The following is a 24744-nucleotide window of genomic DNA, read 5'->3' as shown; positions in this document are numbered from 1 at the left end:
AAGAGATGTGGTGTTATTTTTAAACCTGCCAAAAAATTTTAAGCCAAATGGTGTGGGATATTACAGTTACAGGGCCTCAAAAGAGTTATTTGTCTCTGTTTATTTTATTAAATATTCCTAGACATACCCTTAGGATGACAGATCAATAACTGCCTTTGCGGTTTCCTGATAGAAGACAGCAATTATTTTCTTCCATTACAATATAAGCATAACCCAATTTTACTCATCTATCATGTTTGTAATGGTAATAAAGAAGCATCACCATGTGTTTATTTTACTGTCACTTTATCTTTTGTTTTGGTGATCTTGGTTTTCATTTCACATTCTTCCAACTGTTTGTGCCTTTCATTTGACAGTTGTGACCAGTTTGTCTTGCCTTAGGACACTTGTTGGGAACACGGTGGCCTGTCTGTGGTTTCTCTTTTCCTGTAAGGTGAATGGAGTACTTGAACTTACCTATAGAAGAAACAAAGCCACAGGACCTTTACAGAGCTGAATTTGGATTTCATTTTTAGAGATGCTTTACCATGAAAGTCAATAGTGATTGAAGTTAGGTATCAAGGGACACTTGGGCTCACAATTGTTTAGCACATAAGAGATGCAGAAAGGCTAAACAAAGCTCATAAGATCATGATCTAACTAATGACAATTGAAATGTACAGTTGAAATTGCAAGGCTAAACTCAACCCATCTTCCCCACCTGAGGAATCACATTTAATCCATGATAGCGGTACACACAACCGGACTATGTTTGCAAATGAAGTAAGTAACTAGCATTTGTCTCCTCATCTGAGTACACCTCTGCTTTGAGGAGTACCACACCAGGGCTAGTAGTGACTAACTGTGACCAAATAAACTCTGCTAAAAGCCTACATCCAGTTTTCTCTTCATTGTGGGTGAGGAGATTCCTGAACAGTGATTCAAAACCCTCCACAGCAGCTACCTCTCAGATATCTTTGTCCTGACTCGGGCAATAAAACCCCTTTACTATGACTCCAAATTTTTCTTCTAATTCAAAGCCAGTTCTGTTTCCTGCTTGCTGTCATTGAAGTGACAGCCAGCTCTTCACTGAAGGAAATTATTAGGAAGTGCTAACTGGTCACAGCTCCACTGAGGTACATCTGATATTAATCAGATGCACCATCAGATTCACTTTTCCTAACCCTGACTTCAGTGAGCCCAGGATTTGGCTTAATATGTGTTTCACTTAAACACAACTGGAAATGTTTTATTTTGATTTTATAAAGTTTTCCATGAGCACTGGAATAAGTGATGCACAGTTGTGTCTGGATTTATACCTTGTGGCTTGTTGACTTTCCTGTCCAACTAAGCTCTGACGGAGACTTTTCCCATGTGTGAGCAATACCTGCTTTGGTCCCTATGAGTCCTTCTGATGTTTATAAAGGGGCTCCTTAAACTTCATCAGTTTCCGTAGCCTGAGCATATATTGGATCTGCCTCTGGATTCACACTTGGATTCACATCTTTAAGATTTCTTATTGTTGAGATTGTCAGGAAAACTAACAGAAAGACAGGCATACAATAGCATGACCACATAAACTTCATTCCTTTAGGAAACAAGGCTAAAAACTAACAAATTTTGTCAACCACATCAAGATCAGTTGAAGTATTTTTTAAAAAAATGCTTAAAATCTGAGAAGACTAAGCTGAGGAAGTGTTTTGGATACTTTATTCTGGATTATTCTGGTTTAATTTTACCTTTAGCAGTCTCAGACTAAACAGTCCTGAGGGACAGCCACTTAAAAAGATGGACTACCCAAAGTCCAACAAAATTATGTACAATTGTCTTGTGGGACTTTTTTTGATAACATGAAATGGCCTTCATCAATCTGACTCTAACTGTAAATTATCAGATAGCGCTCCCTTGCAAACATTGCTAAAGGCTCATTTTTCTTTTTACTGTTGAAGTTAGTGGTATACCATATTTACTGCTGTACTGTTTTCACTGTCCTATGACTTAATCTCAGTGGTCAGTGCCTTTCACTTGCATCAGTGGTCTGCGGTTTCATTCTCTCAACATCAAAGAGAAAGATCATCTTGGCTACATTACAAAAAGCAAGTTTTGAATTTTGCCAAAATAAACTGTGACAAAAGCTCACAGTTTATAAAAGCTTTCTTTTAAGTTGAAGGTGACTGACAAAAGGGGAAAAATGGGTTATGCCCTCATGTACGTTTTTATAATGTACAAAAAAGGGCCTAAGAAGAGTTGAGGGGTTTGGAACTCTTTTTTTAATTATTATTTTACCTTCAGCAAAATCAAGGAAGACCAGATTTCACATTCCTGACACAAGCATGAGAAACAATGTACTTTCCTCCTTCTGCCTGCTCCTTCTCCTCCTTCACCTTCCAACCTTGCAGGTCTATTTCACACACCTGAGAAAAACAGGTGTATAAAGGATGTTTGGCAAATTCTTGACAATCTTTTTGGCCAACTGAAACCTGAAAAAACTCACAGGACTCTTTTTATTGGAGCCTTAATGAGTCCTCTGGAATAAAGCAAAGGAAATGGAATGGTGAAGTTTCAGTCTTGATATTTCCATGTTAAGCAAACAATCAGGACAAAAACTTCTGGCCGCCTTCATGCCATTTAAAGAAACCACAAGAATCATAGTAACATTTTTCCCTTTATCAATTTAATGTAGCAGAAATCAGAGTTCTGATGACATTTCTTGAAAATGGGCAACTGTAATAAACCGTCTGCAGTATAAGACATTCAGTTCTGATATGCAAAGCAGCAGCAGACTCTGGAAAAGCTTTTGAAGCAGGAAAGTAGTTCCCAGCATGTGAAAAGTGGCAAATTATTCTGTCAATATTTTAATGGTATACTTTGCTATGAAAAGATCACCTTATGAAAGGGGTGTATAGGCAAGTACAGAATGAGATAAGTTAAAGGCCACAAGCTTTAAAGACAGTCACTCACAAATAAAATACCCTAGGAATAAGGAAAAAAAATACTTTCAGAGAAGAACAATGTTCATTGTTAAAAATGAACTGAAAAATGAAAAAAAAAAAGAATATAAGACCTGAAATGAAAAATTAGGACAGCAATAACACTGAAGAAAGATAAGAAGTTACTGTGCTGAATGTTTGCTAACTTGCTTTTAGTTCCTGAAAATTGCCTTTCCCCCCAAAAAAAAGGGAATAAAATGCTACATCTGTTGTGGTTGCTGTATCAGCATCCGCTGGCAATGCCTATATCTGTGTTGAACACCTTGAGCCTGTGATAAGCAGTCGTCCCTGGAATGCTGAGGCTGTTGTGATGATGCTCAGACTGGGTCAGACCCCACCTCTGAGCACATTCCTGCTACTAGGGAGAAGCCACAGCAGCTCTGTGACAGATGCTCCTCCCCAGGCCACTCCACCTCACTCCTGGCAGTGACAAGCAGCCCTTCTCTTTCATGTAAGAGGCTCCCACCTCCAACTGGGGCGTGTGCCAGTACCCCATCCTGATGCCCTGTGCTGGGCAGACGTGCTGAGGAGGACTGCGGTGGTATTGGGGTGACAAAGGCCTGCGGTTCCCACCTCACTCCGAGCCATCCCAACAATGGGACATGATAGATCCCATCCATCTCCAAATGCAGGTTGAGCGGTTGCTCCGTCCTGACACAGGCCTTGTCTTGGCTTGTAAGGCTAAGCAGAGCCCTGTCATAATGGCTCTGGCCCTCCCCTCTGGTAAAGGACAGCATGCCTTTTCTTGTATTTGAGAAAAGAAGGATCCCCAGAGTGGACATTTAAGGCCTTGCTACATAAGTGGGTACAATTCAAAGCTCTGATGTTTCATTTTTCAAAATAAATGTTAAAAGTACCTGATTCCCAGATTCTTTATTTCATTTACAGGAGCTGACACCGGCACAGATACTGTACAGAAGGGAAGAAATAAATTCTGTGCTTCCTTCACTCACAGTATTTCAGACGGTTGGAGAGCAGCAACCACCTGAACACACAGTGTACAGAAAGGCAACCCTCTGACCTGAGACTACTGGTATCCTCATTCAGATACACTTTTCATAGACACTTCTTTCATTAGGAAAACTGATTTCAGTGGGACTGTTTCTGTATCAAGCATGAGTAACCATATTACAATCTGACTCTTGACAGCAGTTCCAAACTAGCTCTTTCATTTTTTCTAAGGAGGGCAGTGATTCAGCATTAACATAGTTTAAAATACGAGTGATATTTCCAGGGACTCCTCAGTGCACATGGATACGAATGTTAATGAGTACTTTTTTTAAGTATTAAAAGAAATAACTGCCTAAATGTTCCATTTATCGGCATCACAGTCTCTCAAGAAAAACAATTACTTACAAATTTAAAAAAAAAGGATTTTTTTCCCCCTTGTTCCATTAATACTTTTTTAGCACCATAAGGACCTCAGTGATTTTCATACTCAGTTTCCAGGAACTAATCCTTACAGAGATGAATCATCAGCAATACTAAGTAATCTGAAATGATCAGGGAATTACATTTTGTAACTGAAACTGAGGGGATGACTACCTGTCAATGGAGTAGGCAAAGAGAGAACGAGAGTCCCAAAATGTAACAAATTAATTGTCGCTTACCCTGTTCAAGCAGTATTTGCTCTCTTTGCCGTAAAAGTGCTGGAGACATTTCATGTTCTGCTTGTCAACAATCTTGTTGAAGAACTCGTTGATGGTTCGCACGGAGACAGCGCAAACAGCAGATCTGTTGGTTGGTTCAGAAGAGTCTGGTTTGCTTTGTGCAAAAACACCATAGAGAATATCGTCGTTCAAACCAAGGCCCATTTCATGGGCTAGAGCTGCACCTGGCTTGCTTACGTAGGCAGCTTGCAAAATGTTGAATACCTCCTTTCGGATGGACCTCTTTCTCCGCTTTTCGGTAAAAATACACTCAAGAGGCATTTCCATGTAAGAACGCATCTCTGAGTCTAAAGTGCAGAAGCGGATAATTCTAGTGTGAAAAGCTTGTGAGTAGAGAGATTCTCTCTGAACAGTCAGAAAAAAGACAAAGTGATCATTTTCAAAGGCATGGACATATCTAATGGGATATGAGTCGCGGAACTGAGGGAGGATATCTATATAAGACTGATCTGTGAGAAATTCAAAACCATCCTGTGTTTCTTTTAACCTTCTAACTGATATTGAATGCAGCACATGGGGAGGTTGAAATGTAGATGTCACAGTATTTCCAACAAAGAAATTGACAAACCTGTCCTTTTCGGTCACCAAAACTTTGGTTCCTAAAGTGCTTACAACACAGTCAGGACAATTATCTGCTTCTCCGTCCACCTGGGGTGAATACATGCAGTGCACCTCGCTTTCGATGTCAGCAGGGTTGTCGGGGTGAATGATGTGACGGTGGCAGATGCCTCCAGACACACTACCACAGCTGATGAGCTGATCATCATAATAAGTTTCTAAGAGCAGTGCCATGTTGACATTATCCTTCCATACACTGTTAGATAAATTGGCTTTATCTTTGCAGTCTTCGCATGGTGCACAGTCAGGGTTCTCCAAAATGGGCCCAGTCTTGTACATAGAAATGTTCTGGAGAGTTTGATTTAGTACATAAATCTTGTTGACTGCTCCAATATAAACATGATGTTTATATAAAACTACATTCTGAATTGGTGTTTCTGCAATGAAGTTAGGAAGATCATACTTTACACCCAAATTCATCTCTGATTTTTTAGCTGCTTCTTTGCATTGTCCATGGCTTCTCTGTAGCAAGGCAAACAGGAATACGATAAACCCAGAAGGATATGCAGTAAAAGGCTTCATTGTCAGAGATTTAATCTGTCAAAATATATTTAAAGGAGAGAGTGATTATATTTCATGTTCTAAAACATCAGTTTATCAGTCAACAGAAATTTGTTTCTAGGCTGCATGTATCAGCTGAACTATTTCAGTTTAAGAAGTGTCATAATCTTACTTAGTGTCATTAATAGTCTTGCGCTAGAAACTGCTATGATTACTGTTCTTTGTGGGTACCCATTTCACAGCTTTTAGAACAATTCACAGAAGGATTTTCTTATAATGAATTTTGCAAGATCCCTTGGTGCGTTGTACAGCAGTAAAAGAGAGATGACTATTTCCACATTGGCATTAAACCAGCTGACTGATACAGTTTAGAACAAGGTGGTGCACAGGTAGCTGAAAGCAAATCTGCTCAGGACACTCACAACACAACTGCACACAAAGCAGTTGTTGCACTTCAGTGTGTGGATATAAAATATTTGGCAAGTTCCTCAAGGGGCTGAGCTGGTTCTTAGTGCAGCTGCTCAAAAATGAGAAATAGAAAAGGCGTGAAATAATGTGAAGATTTGAGCTGGAAGTGGGCTTGTCTTTTCCTCTGCTGACTTTTGTTATTCACCAGGGAGGAGACTTTTCCCCACCAGACCGAAGGAAGAAACCCCTCTCTCCCTCCCTCCAGCTCCCCAAATCACTGTCTTTCACAAGGGCATGGTTTGGAAAAAAGAATGGGTTTTTTTTCGGTCAGCTCTACTTCTTGGAATACTCATTTTCCCCAGCGTTGACAAGGTTTTGTAATATATTGTTAGAATATTTTATGCATCATGTGGTGCCTGGCATGTGCAAGCTTTATTTTAGGCCTTGTACCACAGCGGTAAGTCAGTCTGGTGAACCTTTACAAGATACAGGCATATCACTGTATTGTAAACAAAGGGGTATCAAGTGACCTACAGCCATTAACTGATGAAATCAAACAACCTAGCACTTTTCTTTTTGTTTTTTACTTCTCCACACAATTGTTTGATGTGGCTTGAAAAACCAAAGGCAGATGACTAGTGTGATATTTCACCCCCTCAAAAGATCAGTTAAATGAACTGTGGTTATGAGCGTTTCAGTGCAGTGTCCACACTATGCCCTGTCACACCAGACATTTTCTGTTAAATGTCATGACACAGTTAAGCCAAATTTAGCTTCTTCATGGATAAAACAATTATGCATTCTAAGAGCAACATGATCACATACTTTGGGAAAATACTTATAGTTGGCTGTAGTTAAGCAATTTTTGGTAATCAAGAAATGCTTATGACCACTGAAAGCATTTAAAATAGACAACCTTGAAAATTACAAACTAATGATAGGAATCTGTAACGACTTTTTATTTCATTAAGACTTTAAGCAAAATGAAAAGATGACTATAGATCAGAGCTGTTTCAGCCATGTATAAATTTAGAGTTTTCACTAGATTGGTTAAAACAATCCATCAATAATTCTCCTGCATTCCTTGTGACATTTTATTTCAGCGTCCACTGAACTCTTTCTGTGGTTTACCTCATTAATTACACAAAATAACAGGTTTTGAAAATAAAGAATTGTTGTTCCTTCCTGTTATCTGATAAGAATCATGATCGAGAGCTGGGGATAAAAATCAGAAACACAGGCTATTTGCAAGTATTATCTGGTAAGAACAAGTCACACTTCTGGTATTGAGAAATGAAGGTCTTCCTTCAAATCAACAACATTTTCTGATATTAATTAATGATAACAGAATCCTGGAAACAAATCAAACATGGATTTAAGTTTAAAAGAAAAAAGAGCAGGGATATTGCTATAATTAGAAAATAGTCCCAGTACACAGAGCGCTGACTTCTATATTGTATAGGGCAGGAAACAGTTTTCTCATCCTCTGAAACTTCTTGCTATTACAAAATTTTTCGTGCTCTGTGCTGGGATGAAACCAAGAACTTTCAAAGTTTGTGTGAAACACACAGAAGTCCCACACAATGCAAGAACAACCGTGTTCATGTCCTTGTCTCGCCAGCGCTGAGCGGAGGTCCCTGCAATGAGAGGAGTGGGAGCCTGGTCTGACCATCTGCCTCCTTTCAGCCAGCACTTCCACCTGAGAAACTGCTAAAACTGATACATTCCTGCAGATCACTTCTGACGAGTCAACATGTTCTAACAAATATTAGATTAAGCAGAAAATTCCAAAAGTGCTCTACTTCTGACACAACAGGGAGGCCGGTATATTGTTTACTGCAACAAGTTTAAACCCACACAACAGAGGTGGCACTGCTGTGGAGAGAGAAAACAATAAGTAGGACAATAGTTAGGTGAGGATGAGGATGAGGCTGACTGACCACCAACTTAGGAAAAAAGATGCAAGGTTACTTGACAGGTACCTACTTTGTTGTAGTATATTCTGTGCTATGTTCTTGTTTTAACATGGTTCCCAAACAGATTTCCCACCCAGTATGCCCCCAGTCTTCAGTTAACAACCCTCCCCGTTCTTCCAGTGTCCAAAAAAGAGGACAACAGCAACTAGCTGTCCAACAGCAAATACCTGTGTACACTGCAGAGGGATTTAGACATAAATGCTGTCTGACTTACTCTTTCCCTCAAACCACATCTTGGGATGTGAGGCCAGTATCCTCGGATAGGCTACTCTAGCTACACTTTGTGAAAGAGTGTTGGTTTGAATCTGTGCTCTGGAGACAGAAAATGCCTCCTTAGACTCCTTTAGCAAGTGAGATCAGAATCAAAAAGCTTAACAGCAAGAGCAAGGGTGGGATTCAGTGTAATGTGAAGGTTGCTAGGAATAATAGGTACTGTATTTCACCACTACAGGAAGGAAAATATGAGCAATAAATGAAAACCAAATCATCTTTGTCGTCATATTTGAGCTCCATCATTGTGTCTTCCTTTGTATGCTTTTGAGGTGTTTCAAGCATCCTCTCAGACAGATATCTGCTGATTCCCACCTATGGGAAGCTCAAGCTCAGATTTATAGGCAGCTCTAGGGAAGACGGTTCCCCACAACGCATGTCTTCAGCACATCGTGAATCTTTCCTCAAGGTGCCTGAAATCAGAAGGCATGTGCTCTACTGTGAGACATTTATAGCTTAGGGAGGACATAGGAGTTATGTGAAGAGTACAATGTGCAACTCCTTTTTTTAGGTATTTGTCTTTCCACAGTCCTCACATCATATAAACTCTGCTGTTCCTCAGCGAGACTCCTGTGACATTCAGTGCTTCTTTTTATCTGCATTTGACCCAGGGTCTTTCTATATTCCAGTGCTGCAACCTGCAGCACAGAGATGGTTTTTTTGTAACCTCCAGATCAGGTCATTGCAAATACACATCACTTGAATACATCCTGAAGAAGCAGGGAAGCTTTGGAGAGTTAAAAATTCAGTCCTACCTCTCTTCAAAGGTCCAGTAGTCCCAGTTCTCCTTAGCACATACTCAAATGTAATTTCAGTTGAACTTAAGCACTTAGAGAGTTTTGCTGAATTAGAACCAAAATACTTAGGCTATAGATACACTTTTTTGAGTACAGGTCAAAGAACTAGCTGCTGTCTATCACTTCCAGAAGGCAAACAAGTAATCCCTTTGTTTCTCTACTTGGTTTGAATGATGGATGCTGTTCACTCTTTTGTGACCTTTCCGTGACTTGTGTGTCAGTGTGTCTTTCATGTGTCTACAGAAGACTTGTAAGCTTTGGCCTGTTATAGCTATCAGCAAGCAATAGCTGTGGATGGATTATTCCTTTTGTAAGAGATATTTTCAAAGCCTGTGTCATGATGTGCTCATTTTTCCATCCCTCAGCAGACAGTAGTTTGTGTAACTGATGAGAAAATGGATTTTGGTCAACTGTTGCAAGTGGCTAGTAATGATGTGTCATATTAGTATGCTTGGCAACCTCAAAGGCTATGGCTGATGCTTCTCACCACACTTGGTCTTGAGTGTTTGTATACCACTAACGGCTTCCCAATGGCAATCTTTTTCCTACAAGTTTCATTCTCCCTAATTACGGCCTGGGTGATAATTCGTAAATATTGAACATCATGTCTCTCCTTCACACTGTTTGCCACCATACTGACAAGTCAGGCCTGGCCTTATTGTGGAATAATGTTCAAGCTGTCATATGCAAAGAAGCCAGAAAACACAGTCGGGCTTGTTTCCTAGCCCTCATTTCAACAACTTGGGTCCCATTTAACTCTGATCACAAAGCACTCCATGGATCTGCACAAGCTAAGACAACACATTGTCATGAAAGTGTTTTGCGGGTTGTTTGGTGCATCTCATTTTTACTTGCTTTATTTCGGAAAAGGAAATGGCAGGGTCCTGATTATCCCACATAGAGCATGTTTGTAAAAGAACACATCTAGTCCTCAGAAAGGCTGTTCTAGGTTAGGTAACAGCAGAGCCACGTTAATTTATATTTCAAAAACACTATTGTCAGCAAATGGTAGCCTTTTCCCCTCTTTAAGGAATTATTTGATAGTATAGTTTTATATTTTTTCCAGTGGGACAGTACATCTTGTTACTTTGGGCTCTGACAGACTTGTGGTGGCAAATTTATACAGGATAACCCTAGTGATTACGGCTCCTGAGAGTTCAGTTCACCTTGCTATCCTGGGCCAAAAGCCATGCCAACTCAGGACCTGATTCCCTGTGAATCAGAGGCCCTGCCATGGAGACAGCAGCATCATTTAACAGGACAGGGCAAATGAGAGGGGGAGATGATAACAGCTCCATCCATCCAACTTTAATCTGTTGTTGCAAATCTGTCGCAGCACTGGCATCAGCTTCAACAGACTAAGCCCGCAGTGGATGTGTCTTCATCAGACTTTTCAATTAACCGATTGCATCTGTAGACAAGACTGGTAAAACACTTACTGAAGTTAATCTATTTTCTATGATATCCACAGATTAAGAATGTTCTTAAGTCAGAATTGCTAACCTGAATTAGCTACCTTGAGTTAAAATAACAGAACAAGGAAATCTGAGAGTCAGCAACAAACACACAAATGATCCCTGAGCTGAATTCAAATGGCTAATCTGAGTTAAAATCCATGTTCTCTTGTCTTCAGCACTATTTCTACTCTAGTTAGGTTACTCATCCTGACTAGGGTGGGAACATAATTTTCTTGTAGCATGGCATGTACACTAACATGATGCATTTTCCCAGTGCATAGAGTCACAGGAGTTAGTAGCGGTGATTTAGGTCATAAATTAATTCATAACAGAGCTGGGAGGTTTCTATGGTACTCCAAGAGGTGTGCGGGCATGCAGACGGCTGATGGTGAGAACTGGTGCAGAGAGCACAGCCTAGGCAACTGCTGGAAGATCCACCATTAAACTAAATCCTCCAAATATCGAGTGGAGTCATGTTGTCAGAAGGAACTGCTTTCATTAACATGTTCAACTGATCTGTACGCCTTTTCTTACAATATTCAAACACAAAACCAGAATCTAAGTTCTCCCTGTATAAAATATACTCTTTAATATACATGATCCATTACTGGGTCCAATATACCGTGGTAATTCACAGCAGCTAGCAATGGAAGCATTTTCGTTGTCTGCCAGGTTTATTTTTAACAGGCATTAAACCACAAGAACATTAATCTATCTTTTGCAGTGGAGAAAATGCTATTCTTATACTCATTTAGCATTACTTTTTTTGTAGGTGTCCTGCAGTGCAATAAAGAGTAGAGTGTTTTCTTCGAAACTTGCTTCAGATCTTAACATCCTAAAGCCAACTCATGTCTTGGGTCTGTAGCACAACTGGATTTATTTCATAATTTTTTGTTCTGATGGGTTACAGTGGCACTACAGGTTCTTTCGTAACGAACCTCAGCAAACACTGATATATTACAAATGAGTGGAGCAGATCAAGAGCTATACATTGCTCAAAAAGACTAATTTAAAAGGTGGTATACAGCGCTTGTTGGGATTCAGGGAAATTTCTTATGTGAGGAAGTGCTACTCATTCTAAGGGGTGAGGAACCAATTCCACAAAGAACAGGAACTAAAAAAGAAGTTCAAAATATACAAAGAATAATTGAAAAACAGGGAGGAAATACCCACAATAAGGTAGGTCCTTCGTTGTTTGTTCATGCTTATATTTCCAGATGGATTTGGATCTTTAAATACAGCAGGATGGCTTTCCGTATCTGGATGCGTAAGGATGGGAGTTTTTTTTAAAAATTATTATATTGTTTAGCGATGGCAGGAAAACAGAAAGTAAACTTTGAACAACACAACACTATTGATCCACTCCATTCCTCTGAAATGCAAGCCAGCAATTGTGGAGCTTCAGTAAGAAAATACCTGTGATGCTATTGTGACTCTTTACCACTACACTGGTAGTAAAATAAATCCAGTTCTAGCACAGACTTAAGCTTGGTATCTGCAGCAAATAATTCAGCCTGACAACTGACACATGAACATCTTATTCAGTCCAAGTAGAAAAGGAGCTGTGGGATAGAATGACATGTTATGCTTGTTATTGTATTGTAATGTTGGTCTTCTGTTTCAGGTGAGTCAATATGGAGATATTTGGGTTTCACTTCCAATTTTTCACGTGTTTGGACAGACTAATTAATCTCTTAATGTATTTTTACTGCATATGCAAAGCAAAGACCTTTGCTGACTCTACCCAGTTGAGATAAATGCAGATACGTGCCCTGCTTCACCGAGGAAGTCACACAAGCTCAGCTAAAGACGCATGTCCTTTTTGGTGTGATAAAACCACCTTACAGTAGGAAAAAGTGGTTTTCTTGTATTTCTGAGTCGATCCTGTTGATCAACTTTTTGCATGAGTCTGAGCAGTCTGTGGTTGTCTGTACTGAATGGGGACAGTGTAATTTCCTTGGAATGTAGTTCCTCCTTTTGTAAAGAGCCAAGTTGGCAAACCTGGCTGCAAACAGTTTTAGCTCAATTCCCTTAACTACTCTCAGTACTTACTTAGATTTTCTACTTTATGCTTTATGGTTATAACATCTATCTACCCGAATTCTTGTATTGAAATGCAGAGCAGATTTTGGAAGCCTTTTCTGTCTTGTAAAGCTAACAGCCTTCCATACTGTGGTAATTAAAGGAATGGCATGGGTCATAAAATGAAAAAGATTAAAAGGCAGATAGCCATGAGTAACCAAGACAGCATACAGATTTGATCTAAATGTTCTAACAGCAATTATGAATGATCTTGATGCAGGGCACTTCCTGCAGTTTAATTGTCATTTGGTGCTAATGGTTCTTAGGAGTCCCTGAGACAGTAACTATTCATAGCCAAACATTAATCTCTTTAAAAAAAAAAAAGCTCTGTACATCAATGGATGATGATGATAAAGTATATTATGAGAACTGTACCAAAGAATCTATATGCACACCAAATTATCGTGTTTCCTTTTGATGTCATAGTAAATATAATATGTATAATAACAACACCAACTAAAACCCAACAAGTCCCCGAATTTCTCCAAGGTGTGGTACAAATACCTAGCATACCAAGCAAAAGAAATTGTGCTGGCTCTGTTCTTTTCTCTGAAAGAGCTGGCAGGACAGTGTCAGGCAGTGGCTTTTCTGCTCTGCGGGCACTCATAAAACATGCCACTGGGGTGCCATGACTTCACCCTTCTCAGTCAATGTGTCTCCAAGAGCTACAGGGCAAATTAGTGACAAAACCTAGGGTCAAGGATTTCCAATAGGTTGCTGACACCTTGCTTGATACATAGCTTGTCAAGCTGAGATGTCACAGTGAAGCTTTGTGCAGGGTCCCAGTGAAATCAGCACATCTGTAAGAGTGAGCTGGGCACCTAGATTCAAAAAGTTCGCCCAAGGGCTTGAATGAGACCGTCACCTCTGCTTTACTCAGCTGCTGGAGGTGGCTTATCCAGATAAAGGAGAAACTGGGAAAAAGCTCTGCTTGTGGACCTGTGCCAGCACTGCACAGAGGCCTTTAGGTTGCTTCCAAGCCTCCTCCTTGCATACAGGAACTTTTGTAAGGCTGCTGTACCAGTCTGGCCCAGCACAGCCCATTGGGCTGATACTGTGATTTTTTCACATGTATTATATTTAGTGCTGGAAAGAAGACTGCACTCCTTCCATGCCCAAGCTGGCTCCACAAGCAGCATAACCACGATCATGTAATGTTTTGTTTGAGGTAACTAGCCCCACCAAACACAAACTGCCACTATGCAAAACTAACTTGGTGGTCTTTGCCCCAAGTGAAAACGTGGTGCAAACCCTCAGAACAGTTACAAATAAAACTGAATTGGCCATGCTTGTAAATGGGCTAGTGAAAGTAATGAAGTCTATATTTATGCCTTAGCTTAGCAGAACACATCCTTTATCTGATACCAAAGTTAATAACCTGATGGTCTACTCAGCCTCATAGCAGCTTTTTGATAATCAAACAGGAGCAATGTCAAGGATAGCGTTCATTTCCCATCTGTGTTTGGTTAGGAGGTTATGACCTCTTCTTTTTAATGCTGACCTCACTTTTGTCACTGCAAGTTTATGTTATTGCAACGCACTTTAACTGATGCCCTACTTTCACTCAGTTTAGACACTGAGTTAATGATGGCTCATTGGCATGACTGCTGCCTTGCTGTGAACCTGTGATTCATGATCTGCTTCCAAGGACTTTACGGTATTGGTGTTCATAAATCCCGAAATGGCCTGGGACCAGCCTGTCTGACATCCTGGCTCTCACCAGAGGCAACAGTGTCACAGCTGCAATCAGTAGAGTGGCTGATCTGGAGCAGCCTCAGCTCCTGGTTTTTGGCAGATGTCCCTCAGTGAGGGTTCGTCAGCCACAGCTTTTATTCTGAAATATTGTGCTTGACCTTCAGAAGATGCTGAAAAGCTCAATAGTTTGTAGGTGTTCAGGGATGGCTAAACAATCTGAGTTTTTTATGCTAATGGGATCTTTTTTTTTTTTTTTGAACAGATTTTTCAGCTGCTTCATTTATTTTCTTTCAGCCTGTCTCCTCCCCTCATTTTGGGGAAACCTGGGGAGCTTAAACATGCAACCGCTGCTCTCAGAGGCTTTCGTTTATACAGGGCCTGGTATGAGGTTTTGGACTTCTTCAGACCTTGGAGTGTCTCCTTTGGAAATCTGTATCCAGATTCAAGGAGTTTGTGACATAAGCAAAGAGGCTGTTTCCAGACTTCAGAGAGTATTTACCCTTCTCATAGGGGTGACGTGAGGATAAAATAGCTCATTCTTACAAAACACCTCCAAAATATGAAGGGCTTAGTGCCTGTGTTTACAACAGGCACAGCATAGCAAGGCTGAGCTACAGGCTGGTGCCTGCCATAAAGGGGATGATTGAAAACCATGGTCTTCATCACTGCATAACAGGTTAGCCAAAGGTCTAAATCTGGGACTAGGGCTTGGCTCTGCCCCTCTCTGTCACCTGCCCTCCCCTGGGTGCAGGCAGGCCCTGCCTGCACTCTCCTGCTTTTCTGCCGTGAGAGATGCAGCATCCCACCCTGATAGCTGTTCCTCACTCTTCTCCTGTCCCAGTGGGGGAGATGCAGACAGAGGAAGGTGTGGATGTGATCCTCCTAGACAAAGCGGTCCTCATGCTTCAGAGCTGAGCAGGCCGGGAGGAAGAAAGGGGATTGAGTGTGGGACTGGAGGCTGCCTGTCAGCAGCAGGACCTGTCTTTGGTGCCTGGCTCCATCCTGTCTGGGGACTGCAAACACACTTAGCTGGGAGCTGTAACCCAGCCAGGATCCAGGGCCTCTTACTGTTCCATGTGATTTCTTCTCCTGTGGAGCTGAAGCTCAGGTGAGATCCAGGGAATATTCAGCACAAAGTGCAGACACTGGTTAATCTAAGCACCTAAGAGCTTTGTGGCCATAGAGTGTTAGCTTTCTGGATCCCCTTCTTGGACTTATGCCCTGAACTCACTCTAAACCCCATTTTAGATGGCAAAGTAGCCTCTCTGGATCTTACCCATCATTTTAAGCTTGGTCTGCTTATCCAAAAGGAAAATAAAATGGCAGTGGTAAAATAGGAAATGTCAGTTAATGTATGTTTTTAATTTAGGACTTTATATTACAACAATTGCTCCTGAGCATGAGGTTTTGTTAAGTAGTTGAAACCACTAAATTCAATACTTCGAGCACCGAACAAAAGTCACTGTCATTTAACAAAAACGTTTTCTTTTACATCCCTGCTCCTACTTAAAATATTTAAATTATATTGTATTACTTATTAGCACCAGGTATGTCATGTTTAGATAGAAAACTAGACTACTCGTGTGATTAATAATTACTCACTTGAGCAATTTAAATTTGAAGATACAGCTGTTGGGGGTGAATGATGGGACAGATCTAAACTCTTATGCACCTGGGCCTTCACATGAGAGCCTGGTTTTGGATCTAAGATTTGTCAGGATAAGTTACATTCCTTTACTGTGAAGCCACCACCTTTTCCAAGACTTGACTCCACCATCTTTACTCAAACAATATTCTCATTGATTCCTGTGGTAGCTGAGCTGACTAAGGACTAGAAAACAGGGTGCTTAAGACAGCCTGAAAGGCAGAAGATCTGTTGACATGACAGATTCTCAATATTACCTCATTTAAAATGAGCAATAGATGATACAGGGTAAATACTGAGATGCAGAAGGCATAACTTAACAGGGATGATAGGTGCAGAAGAGTAAATCTTTAAAAATCTTATATATTGTTAATGAAGATAATCATTACTCTTTAAAGAAAAACTAAATTACATTGCATTTCCAAGTAACTAGCTAATGGACACGGGCATTATCTTTTCATATGTCTTTGAAATCCCTAAAAACCATGCCTAGTCACGTATTTGACTGATGGGCTTTTACTCCCTATTAATAGCATATGATGGAGGTCTCGGTAAATAACCTACCTTCAGATTTGCCTCTTCCAGAATGGAAAGGGGTACTTTCTTATCCTCTAGCCACCTTTTATTGCTCCTTGCTGCTTCTTGAAAGGCTTTTTGTACTGTGAAAACAATTCACTGGTTGTTACCTTATTTCTGTGCCCTGCAGGGATTTTGGGTGCATAGTCTCCTCTCAGATAATCAGGAAGCCCTCCGGCTGCAGTCAGGGGAACTTTGGAAGCCAAGCGTGCTTATCTGCAGGCAGAGGTTGGCCGAGCTTGTGTTTAGTTTATGAGAGAAGTGTGGTATTATTTGCATAAAAGGAGTTCTTTCAAAGCATGTTATATGAAAACCTCTCAATTTGAAAACAAACAAACAAACAAAAACATGCAGCAATTTTCAGGAAGCAGCAAAGATGTCTCTGAGCTCTGCCCCAGCTCATTTTATCATGGTAGCTTACATCTGAAGAAGAATAAACACATACTTATTTTTGTAAACGTGTTTTCAGAATGAAAGAAAACTCCAGAGAACTGGCAAACAGTCCTTCTAACTGATAATGACCATGAACAGTGTTTTCTCTTTTTAGTCCTGAAGGAAAAATATGGGATTCAGTTCTGCAATTAGAAGGTCATTAATAATTTTTGTTATTTCATGTACTCTGAGTTGACTTTACCTGTCTCCTGTCTGGCTGTCATTTCTTCCAACTTCTATTAGCATGCTCTGCATTCAGAGCTCATCCCCTCATGTAGTCTGCCATAGTTATCCAGGAAAAAAAGATAAATGTTGTTGGTCAGGTGTTTCTGAACATAACCAGGAGAGGGAGGGAATCACCCCTTTCTCGCAAATGGACATGCCTAATTCATCTCTGTTGTATATGTAAGATTAGGATAATAAAGACAGAAATCTAATGGAATTTGATACAAAGAATAGTAACTGAATTCTATGGGATTTAATGGAAGATAAAATGTAATGGGGTTTTAACATCTTGAAGTTCTGACGCATGAATAGAACTAATTTAAATTTCATAGGATGGTTCAAAAACTTATAGCAAGGTTCCCATGCTGGGTGGATTCAGTAGGATTTTCCCGTTGTGTAGATCTGACTGAAGAGACAAGGTGGACACCTGGCAAGCTCTGGAGAATGTCACAGGAGAAGACATCCCCAGACAAGCAGCTATTTAATCCTCTGAAAAGACAAAAGGACACAGTGAAATGTTGCCACCGTGCCATGTTCTCTGTAAGGCCAGTGTTTGTAATATGAAGAAAAACAGACATTTGGGAATTTCAGATTCTGACTACAATATACTTAATAAACACTAAATACTAGGAAATGAGGAAAACAAAGCAAAGCACAGAAGTAAAACCATAGCACAAGTGTGGGTCCTCTACACCTGTTCTCAGCACTTGCATAGTTTTCACTGAAGGTGATGGAATGTACTTGTACCCTTAACTAAAGGCACTGACATCCTGGCTGAGGGAACACCCCCATTTACTATTTGGAAGCACTGCAAACACAAACAAGGATAAAACTCATTATCATGCAGCACTCTGTCCTTGGACACGTACAGAAAGGCAACAGCAAAGTCGATGCCAAAGCTTTCCTTCATCAGAAGGGTTAAACAACAGTTAAGATAAAGTTTTCAATCACCTACTGAGGGCTAAATTGCATCTTCAAACACACACATTTTCCACTGATTTGAATGGATGGTAAACACATTTTTTCAGGGTGAAATTTGGATTGTATTCTCTGATGCAGAAGTGGTTAATCACATAGGGAGCTCCAACGCTGGCTCACTGCTTCACTGGAGTCCAATACTGTTTGCATTTTACCTACTCTTTAAAGCATTATTAATATTGCGATTGTATTTTTTTTTTCCCCACTGTAGCTTTGGGCATTTGTAAAAATGATATCAAATACCGAGTTTTAACAAGAAACATTTTTCTCCAGGAAAAATACTGGCCTCAAATCCAAAGAGTGAAAGCAATAAACCTAAAGCATTTAAGCAAAGGTTTTGCAGGACAGTGATACATAACATTTAAAATTAGTACCTACTTTCTAGAAAATAACTGCAGTAATTTATTTAACATTTTCAATGACATTAGAAAAGAGGAATTAATCAACTTTTGACATGAATTCAACTACCGACACCTTTCATTGTCTTCTGCAAAGCTGCCTCTCTGCTTTATCCTGCTTTCTCAGACCTAACTAACAGAACCTGGTATTTTTGGATGAGAAGACACTTGTCATGAAGACACATGAAAATGGTATAATAATACCCATAACAGATATGAGGATATATAATAACAGATAAAAGCATATATAATTCCCATAACAGAAATCCTAATACAATTTTGACTGTATAACAGTCTTAAAGATAGAAATCCAAGCCTCAGTTACCTCAGCAATATATCTGAAGACAGATGAAGCTTGTGCAGTTAACTGCTTGTGCAGGTATTTCAGTTTTACAGAGCAAAACATGCTCTTTTTTAGTCATGAATTTGGGACAACCCACAGATCTGGGAATTTTCTCAAAGGCTGGGGTTACTTGGAAACCTGCTACCTTTATCCTCATAGGACCATCCATGGTGGAGGTGTGAGCAGGGGGACAAGCAAAACCCAACGTCTTAATAAATATCTCGAATGGTCCTGAAATTTTTGTAATTTAGTTTGAGCCAACCAATCCAAAAAGCAATTCTTATTCATGATAAAGCTAAAGACAAAACAATAAAATAACATGTATGTCTCTAGGCATTCACATGGCACAATACACCTCTAGCAAGCTTGAATCCATACTAGCTAGAAAGTTTCAATATGGAAAAACCAAAGTAAATGAAAGGTGAGATTCAGCATCCAGCTCAAACAAACTAAAAAGTAAACAAAGAAACAGAAAGATTACCTCCTAAAATAAGGGGAAAATAAATAAGTTTGGAATTCTAACTGTAGCTGGTAATTGTTTTCATCTGCTCATTAGACATGCTCAGAAAGGATTCTTGTTTCCACAAAATTTAGACAAAAATAAATAGTTCCTGCAGGAATTATCAATTTGCACAAATATTAATGAGAAAAATTTCACATGGAAAAAGATACCTCAATCTTCTATTAAAGGTGAAGGAGAGGAAATCCATTTTGCAAATACTGTTCAAACACACACAAAGGCAGTGCTAAACTCAGTGTCCATGAAGAGTCAGTGGTAAAACTCTCAGGGACAACCATGAGGCCACAGTCTTGCTCATGGTTTCTACCAGGCAAGTAGCACAACCACAAAAGGAGGTATAAAAGGCAAGTTGCTTAAGACCCGCATGTGTTGTCGGTCCAAGCCACTGTGGTGGGTGATAGAGGGACTGGAATTCAGCTGAGGGCAATGTTCTGCCAGATGTGGGCAGGGGCAGGAGCCGGTACAGCTGGGGCTGGGCACGGACATCCCGCACCAGGGCCATGTGGCTCTCAGCCCTAACAAACACTCGGCGTAATCAGTCCATTAGTCCAGGTTTCTCCCAGTCCCAGACAGTTGTTTAAAACGACCATCATTTGAAGCAAACCAGAAACCTTAATGCTGTATTTAATAAATAACTATAACTTTACTGCCTAAATTCAGGGTGGTCCAGCCTCGTTACTGTTAGAGGCAAAACGCCTTTTTGAGTTTCGTAACACCAACCCTCCCCTGTGAAGGGGGTTCAGCTATGGCACGTAGGGTGCAGAGGCACGCTACAAGCTCACAAACCTAGGCACCCCAGATACCAAGACGCAGGAGTATTACATATGCTTAATTTTTTGGTCACCTGCCCATGTCTACACAGCTGAAAGCCCTTCAGGTACTGCATGCAATCCTCCTGCAGTTGGGCTTTTGCCCGGAGGCCACCTGTTGGGCTACTCTTTGCTCTATAAAGAGAATCAGAAGATTGCACGGGACTCTCTTCAGTCACAACCAAAGCTATGATTCTAGCCATTTTATAGAATAAATCATACATTTGGCAAATTTCATATTTTTGTGCTGAAAGAACATCTGCCTGAAGCCAAAAACTTCCTGTGTGGGAAGTGAACAACTTATATTGTATAAAATTGTCAATAAAAGTTAATTACTGCCTAAATCTAGCTGTCTTTATAACTGTGCCACCTCAATTAACTGAGTCTGCTTGTAGAAGTGTAACTGAGAGGCCCCTATGCTTCATCATCAACTCGAGATCCATGCTATTTTGAAAATAAAAGACCTGTATCCTGTCCAAAAAATAAACTCTGGAGGTGACTTGCCATGATGCCATTTTGGATTACAAAAAAAACCCCTCAGCCAACACACAGGGGAAGGCTTAATTCCAGCAAACACACACATAAACAGGAAATCTCTCTCCAGTCAGAAGGTATTTTTCCTTCGTACAATGGGGTTCAAAGATGTGTCATCATATAGTTTAAAACAATTGCTAAGGAACCTTACCACTTCCAACAGTTTAGGAATAGAGTCAGCTTCCACAGTTGAGAGCCTGTCTGAACTTGCATGGGAAGCTCATGAACACTAACAAATATATGCTGGCTTAGGCCAGCGCAGAGTTTTTAATCAATAAGCATGTCAAGCTGGGGGACAGGGAGGGGAGGGAATCAATTTTCAGAAGGCAAATGGTAACAACTGTATATTTAATCAAATTGCAGCTGCAATCCCTTACTACTCTCAATATTTTTGAAAGAAAGTAGCTCCACGGCAAAGAATGAATTTCAATAAATGTCACATATTTAGTTATATTGCTGATTTTTTAAATTTATCAAGCTAGGTCACTGATCCTTCACAGAAATTATACCCGTACATGTCAAAAAGATTCTGATACAGTTTAGCTGGATAAACGTCAAAATGAAGGAGCTACGGTAGAGGAAAGCAACCTAAACAGAAATTGTTATTTCTCTGTGACTACAGGAAAAAAAGATATGCCAATGTGACCCTTCAAAGAGAGGTTAAAGCTGCCATGTACACAACAAAATGGATAGTTATCAAATACCATGGCGATGGCCACGGTGTGAACACTTGAGCAAAATGAAAATCTTCTGAAAGCATTCGGCAATTTTCCTTTTGCATGCATTTACAAAACCAAATTTATCATGAATTCAAATGAGATCCCTTCTGATGCCTTCCATACAAAAGGACAATTTCATGTTCTTTTTCTTGGGACAAGCAGAAGAGGCTATCATAGAGCTGTAGGATACACAAAAAAAGCACTTTGTTTAAGTATTTTGAGCTTATTAAAGTCCTAAGCATTACAGAAACTCTTCTGTTATTGACACCTGCTTGAAAAATGAAATGCTCTGAGGCATTCGCCTCCCTGGAGGCTGGCGTGCTGAGGAGAGAGGTGGAGGAGAGGGGTTTCAGGGCATCCACTACCTCCCTGTTTGCACTTCATGCACCCTGCGTCTGGGTTATGCACACAGCATCTCCTTAAAATGAGTGTTATAAACCCCTCAAATTCCTTATCTCCACTTCCATTTTTCATTCTGGTATTTGGTGTACTCAATTGCAAGTAATTCAAGGAAGGTCTATCTCAGCCAGGGGGACTCAGTCACCATCCAGCCACATCAAGTGACTGAAAAAGATCACAACACAACTAAAAAGTCTCAGAACAGATAAAAAAAATGGCAATCTACTTGGGAACACTGTTTCATTCAAAGGAGTTACACCCTAGACCAATTTGGTCTGATAACTTTACCTCTCCTTTATTTTTCTAATGTTTAAAACTGGAGGAAAAAAATACTTTATCTTCTTGTACAACATCATAGTTTTCCTGAAGGCAAATAGCTTGGCAATTTGCTAGATTTGTTAATGCTAGAGGAAACAAGTTAGCACACATACCATGTGTTTGAATGCCTTTGGAAATTAGATTGAAACACTGATTTGATTTCCTAAAAGGTATCTTAAACAAGGCAAGGTTAGAGATTTGGAGAGTAATGAGAATTTGTGTGACTTCAAACAGCTCTACATAAAACAGACCTGATATTCTGGGGGGAAAAAGGTCACCTAATTATTCGTTTCCTGAAGGCCCTGTCTATAGTACATTTCCCCTGGGTAAGGAAACTGATTTAAAAATGGCTTCTGCTAACGTGCTTGCCTCAGTCACTGTGTATGAGATTCAGATTTGTTAAAACCATTGCCAAGAAAAACACAACATTTTTACAAGGAGAGAACAACAGAAACCTTCCTGGCTTGGCTGTGGCAAAGAGGTGCCATCCGCGGAGTCCTCTGCGGAGCCATGGTCCTGCCTCCTCAGTGATGGCATGCTGCTCAGGACCACGTGGCATGACCGTCGGTGGTGAGTTCCATGGGTTTAATTACCAGCTACAACCTCTGCGTGGGAGGCAAAAATCACAGGCTGTGGCCACAGCGGACAAGATGCACAGGTTGATGGCTTGGCTGAGGGTAACAGCCTAATGAAACATAAAATTGTGCCACTGGCTCAAAGGCCAGCCAGCAAGGCAGCAATAGGGAGGTGGGAAGCCTGGACACAAGGGTTTCACAGGAACCAGCCACGAAGGCGTGGTTGCCACCCAAAATCTTAGGAAGGTTTGTTTGAACTATCACATACTGCAACACATTCCTTCTCTTTTGCACCACAGAGATGCTGTAACTCCCTTCTGGGTTTCATGTTCCTGTAGTTTCAGAGAACACTATTCAGCTACTCTATCGCCTTCTTGTTCAAGAAATGATGTGTGTTTCAGGTGTGCTGAGAGAGCCCAAGCAGGATTTCCCTTACACTAGATATTCCACAGACACACACAGAGATGCAGAACCTCTCCTTGCTTCCTGCCTGAAGTGAATAAAGTCTAGACACATCACCACCGCAAAGCAATCGTGGTAGAAAGCAGATCATCCAGAGGTCTGGGACTCCCACTGCTGCAGCTCTGGCTCTCTGGCTACCCCAGTGCAGCGTGTTGCCGGCATCAGGTTCCCTTTGTGGCTGTGAAGGCCAGGCTGCTGCTCTTGCACTGCAGCCAGCTGTGCCAGTTACTCTCTGGAGTCCTGGAAGCCGGACTTGGAAGGCAGCAGGCTTTGAATTTCTCCTCTGAGTTGAAAAATACAGAGCAGTCACTTGCAGATCATAGAAGAATGAGAGTAGGTGGGTTGGCCCCTTCAATTGCATTGGACCAGCAGGAGGAGGTTACAGGGTCATCAGCTAAGGTACCAGAAAACTCTAAGTGCAGGAGAATCAGGATGGGAAAGGCAGTCCTGGGAGGACAACGTTTGCCACTCAGTTTTGCATTCATGAGCTGTTCAATTGAACCTCTGCTGAGTTTTGGCTTTCTGGCTGGCTTGCCCTGACTCAGTATGCTCCCGTCCATCTATAGACTGCACTGTTATCTCCCCTGAGCAAATGACACCTCCACGAACCACTCTTCAGCCACAACATGTGCAATATAGTTTACCAGTAAAGAACTGCTATGCAGTGGTTATCCTCTGAAGAATTAAAAAAAAAGGAAGAAAAAGCCCTGTAACATAATAAAGACAATTCATTCCCTCCCCCCCCCCAAAAGCAAAGCTGCTGACTCTCTTTTCTGCAAATAGAGATGAATGTTTTACAAAATATTCATTTTTCCAAATGATTCAGTTTGTGTTAGAAGACAGTCAGAAAAAGAATCGTACAGTGCTGCAGAAGGATTAGAGCACACAAAGAACAAGCGATACAGTCATTCTCTAACTTACTTTGTTTTCAACATGCAGCTCCTGCCAAAGGCTAGCTTTTGCTCTTGCAGTGTATGATCTGTAAACATTTAACCAGCTCTTAGAGAAACATGTGAGACACTTTATCTTGCCTGATTATAAATCCAAACCTCTCAGATCTCAAAAAAAAAAAAAAAAAAGAGACACCATCCTCTTTTTGCTGGTGGACAATGCAAAAAGCACCTGTAGGATGAAAGCAAATGAACCACCACACATGGCATAGGTTCTTTGGGAAAAGCATGCATTGCAGCTTGAATAACCTCCTACAGGTTACAAACGCACAGTTTGTTAAACATCACTGTTACTCGATTATTAGTCCCTATTTTAAGATGTATGTGCGAAACTTCCAATTTCTAAGGAGTACACCTAGTATTTATAAAGCCAAAGACCACCTTATTTAATGCTGACATGGAAACAGTGGTAGAAGGA

General features: G+C 40.6%; 1 protein-coding gene across 1 annotated transcript in view; it reads right to left on the bottom strand.

Annotated features, from left to right (window-relative positions):
- Positions 1–5788, bottom strand: part of MET (MET proto-oncogene, receptor tyrosine kinase) — a 72581-nt gene extending 66793 nt beyond the window's left edge. Inside the window, exon 1 of the mRNA XM_074827546.1 lies at positions 4580–5788. Within this exon, the coding sequence (XP_074683647.1) occupies positions 4580–5779 (1200 nt within the window). The 5' untranslated portion in view covers positions 5780–5788. The remainder of the gene's footprint in view (positions 1–4579) is intronic.
- Between the last annotated feature and the right edge of the window lie 18956 nt (positions 5789–24744).

The sequence above is a fragment of the Strix aluco genome, chromosome 5 (genome assembly GCF_031877795.1).
Source record: "Strix aluco isolate bStrAlu1 chromosome 5, bStrAlu1.hap1, whole genome shotgun sequence".
Taxonomy (NCBI): Eukaryota; Metazoa; Chordata; class Aves; order Strigiformes; family Strigidae; genus Strix; species Strix aluco.
This window is presented reverse-complemented; position numbering and strand designations above follow the sequence as displayed.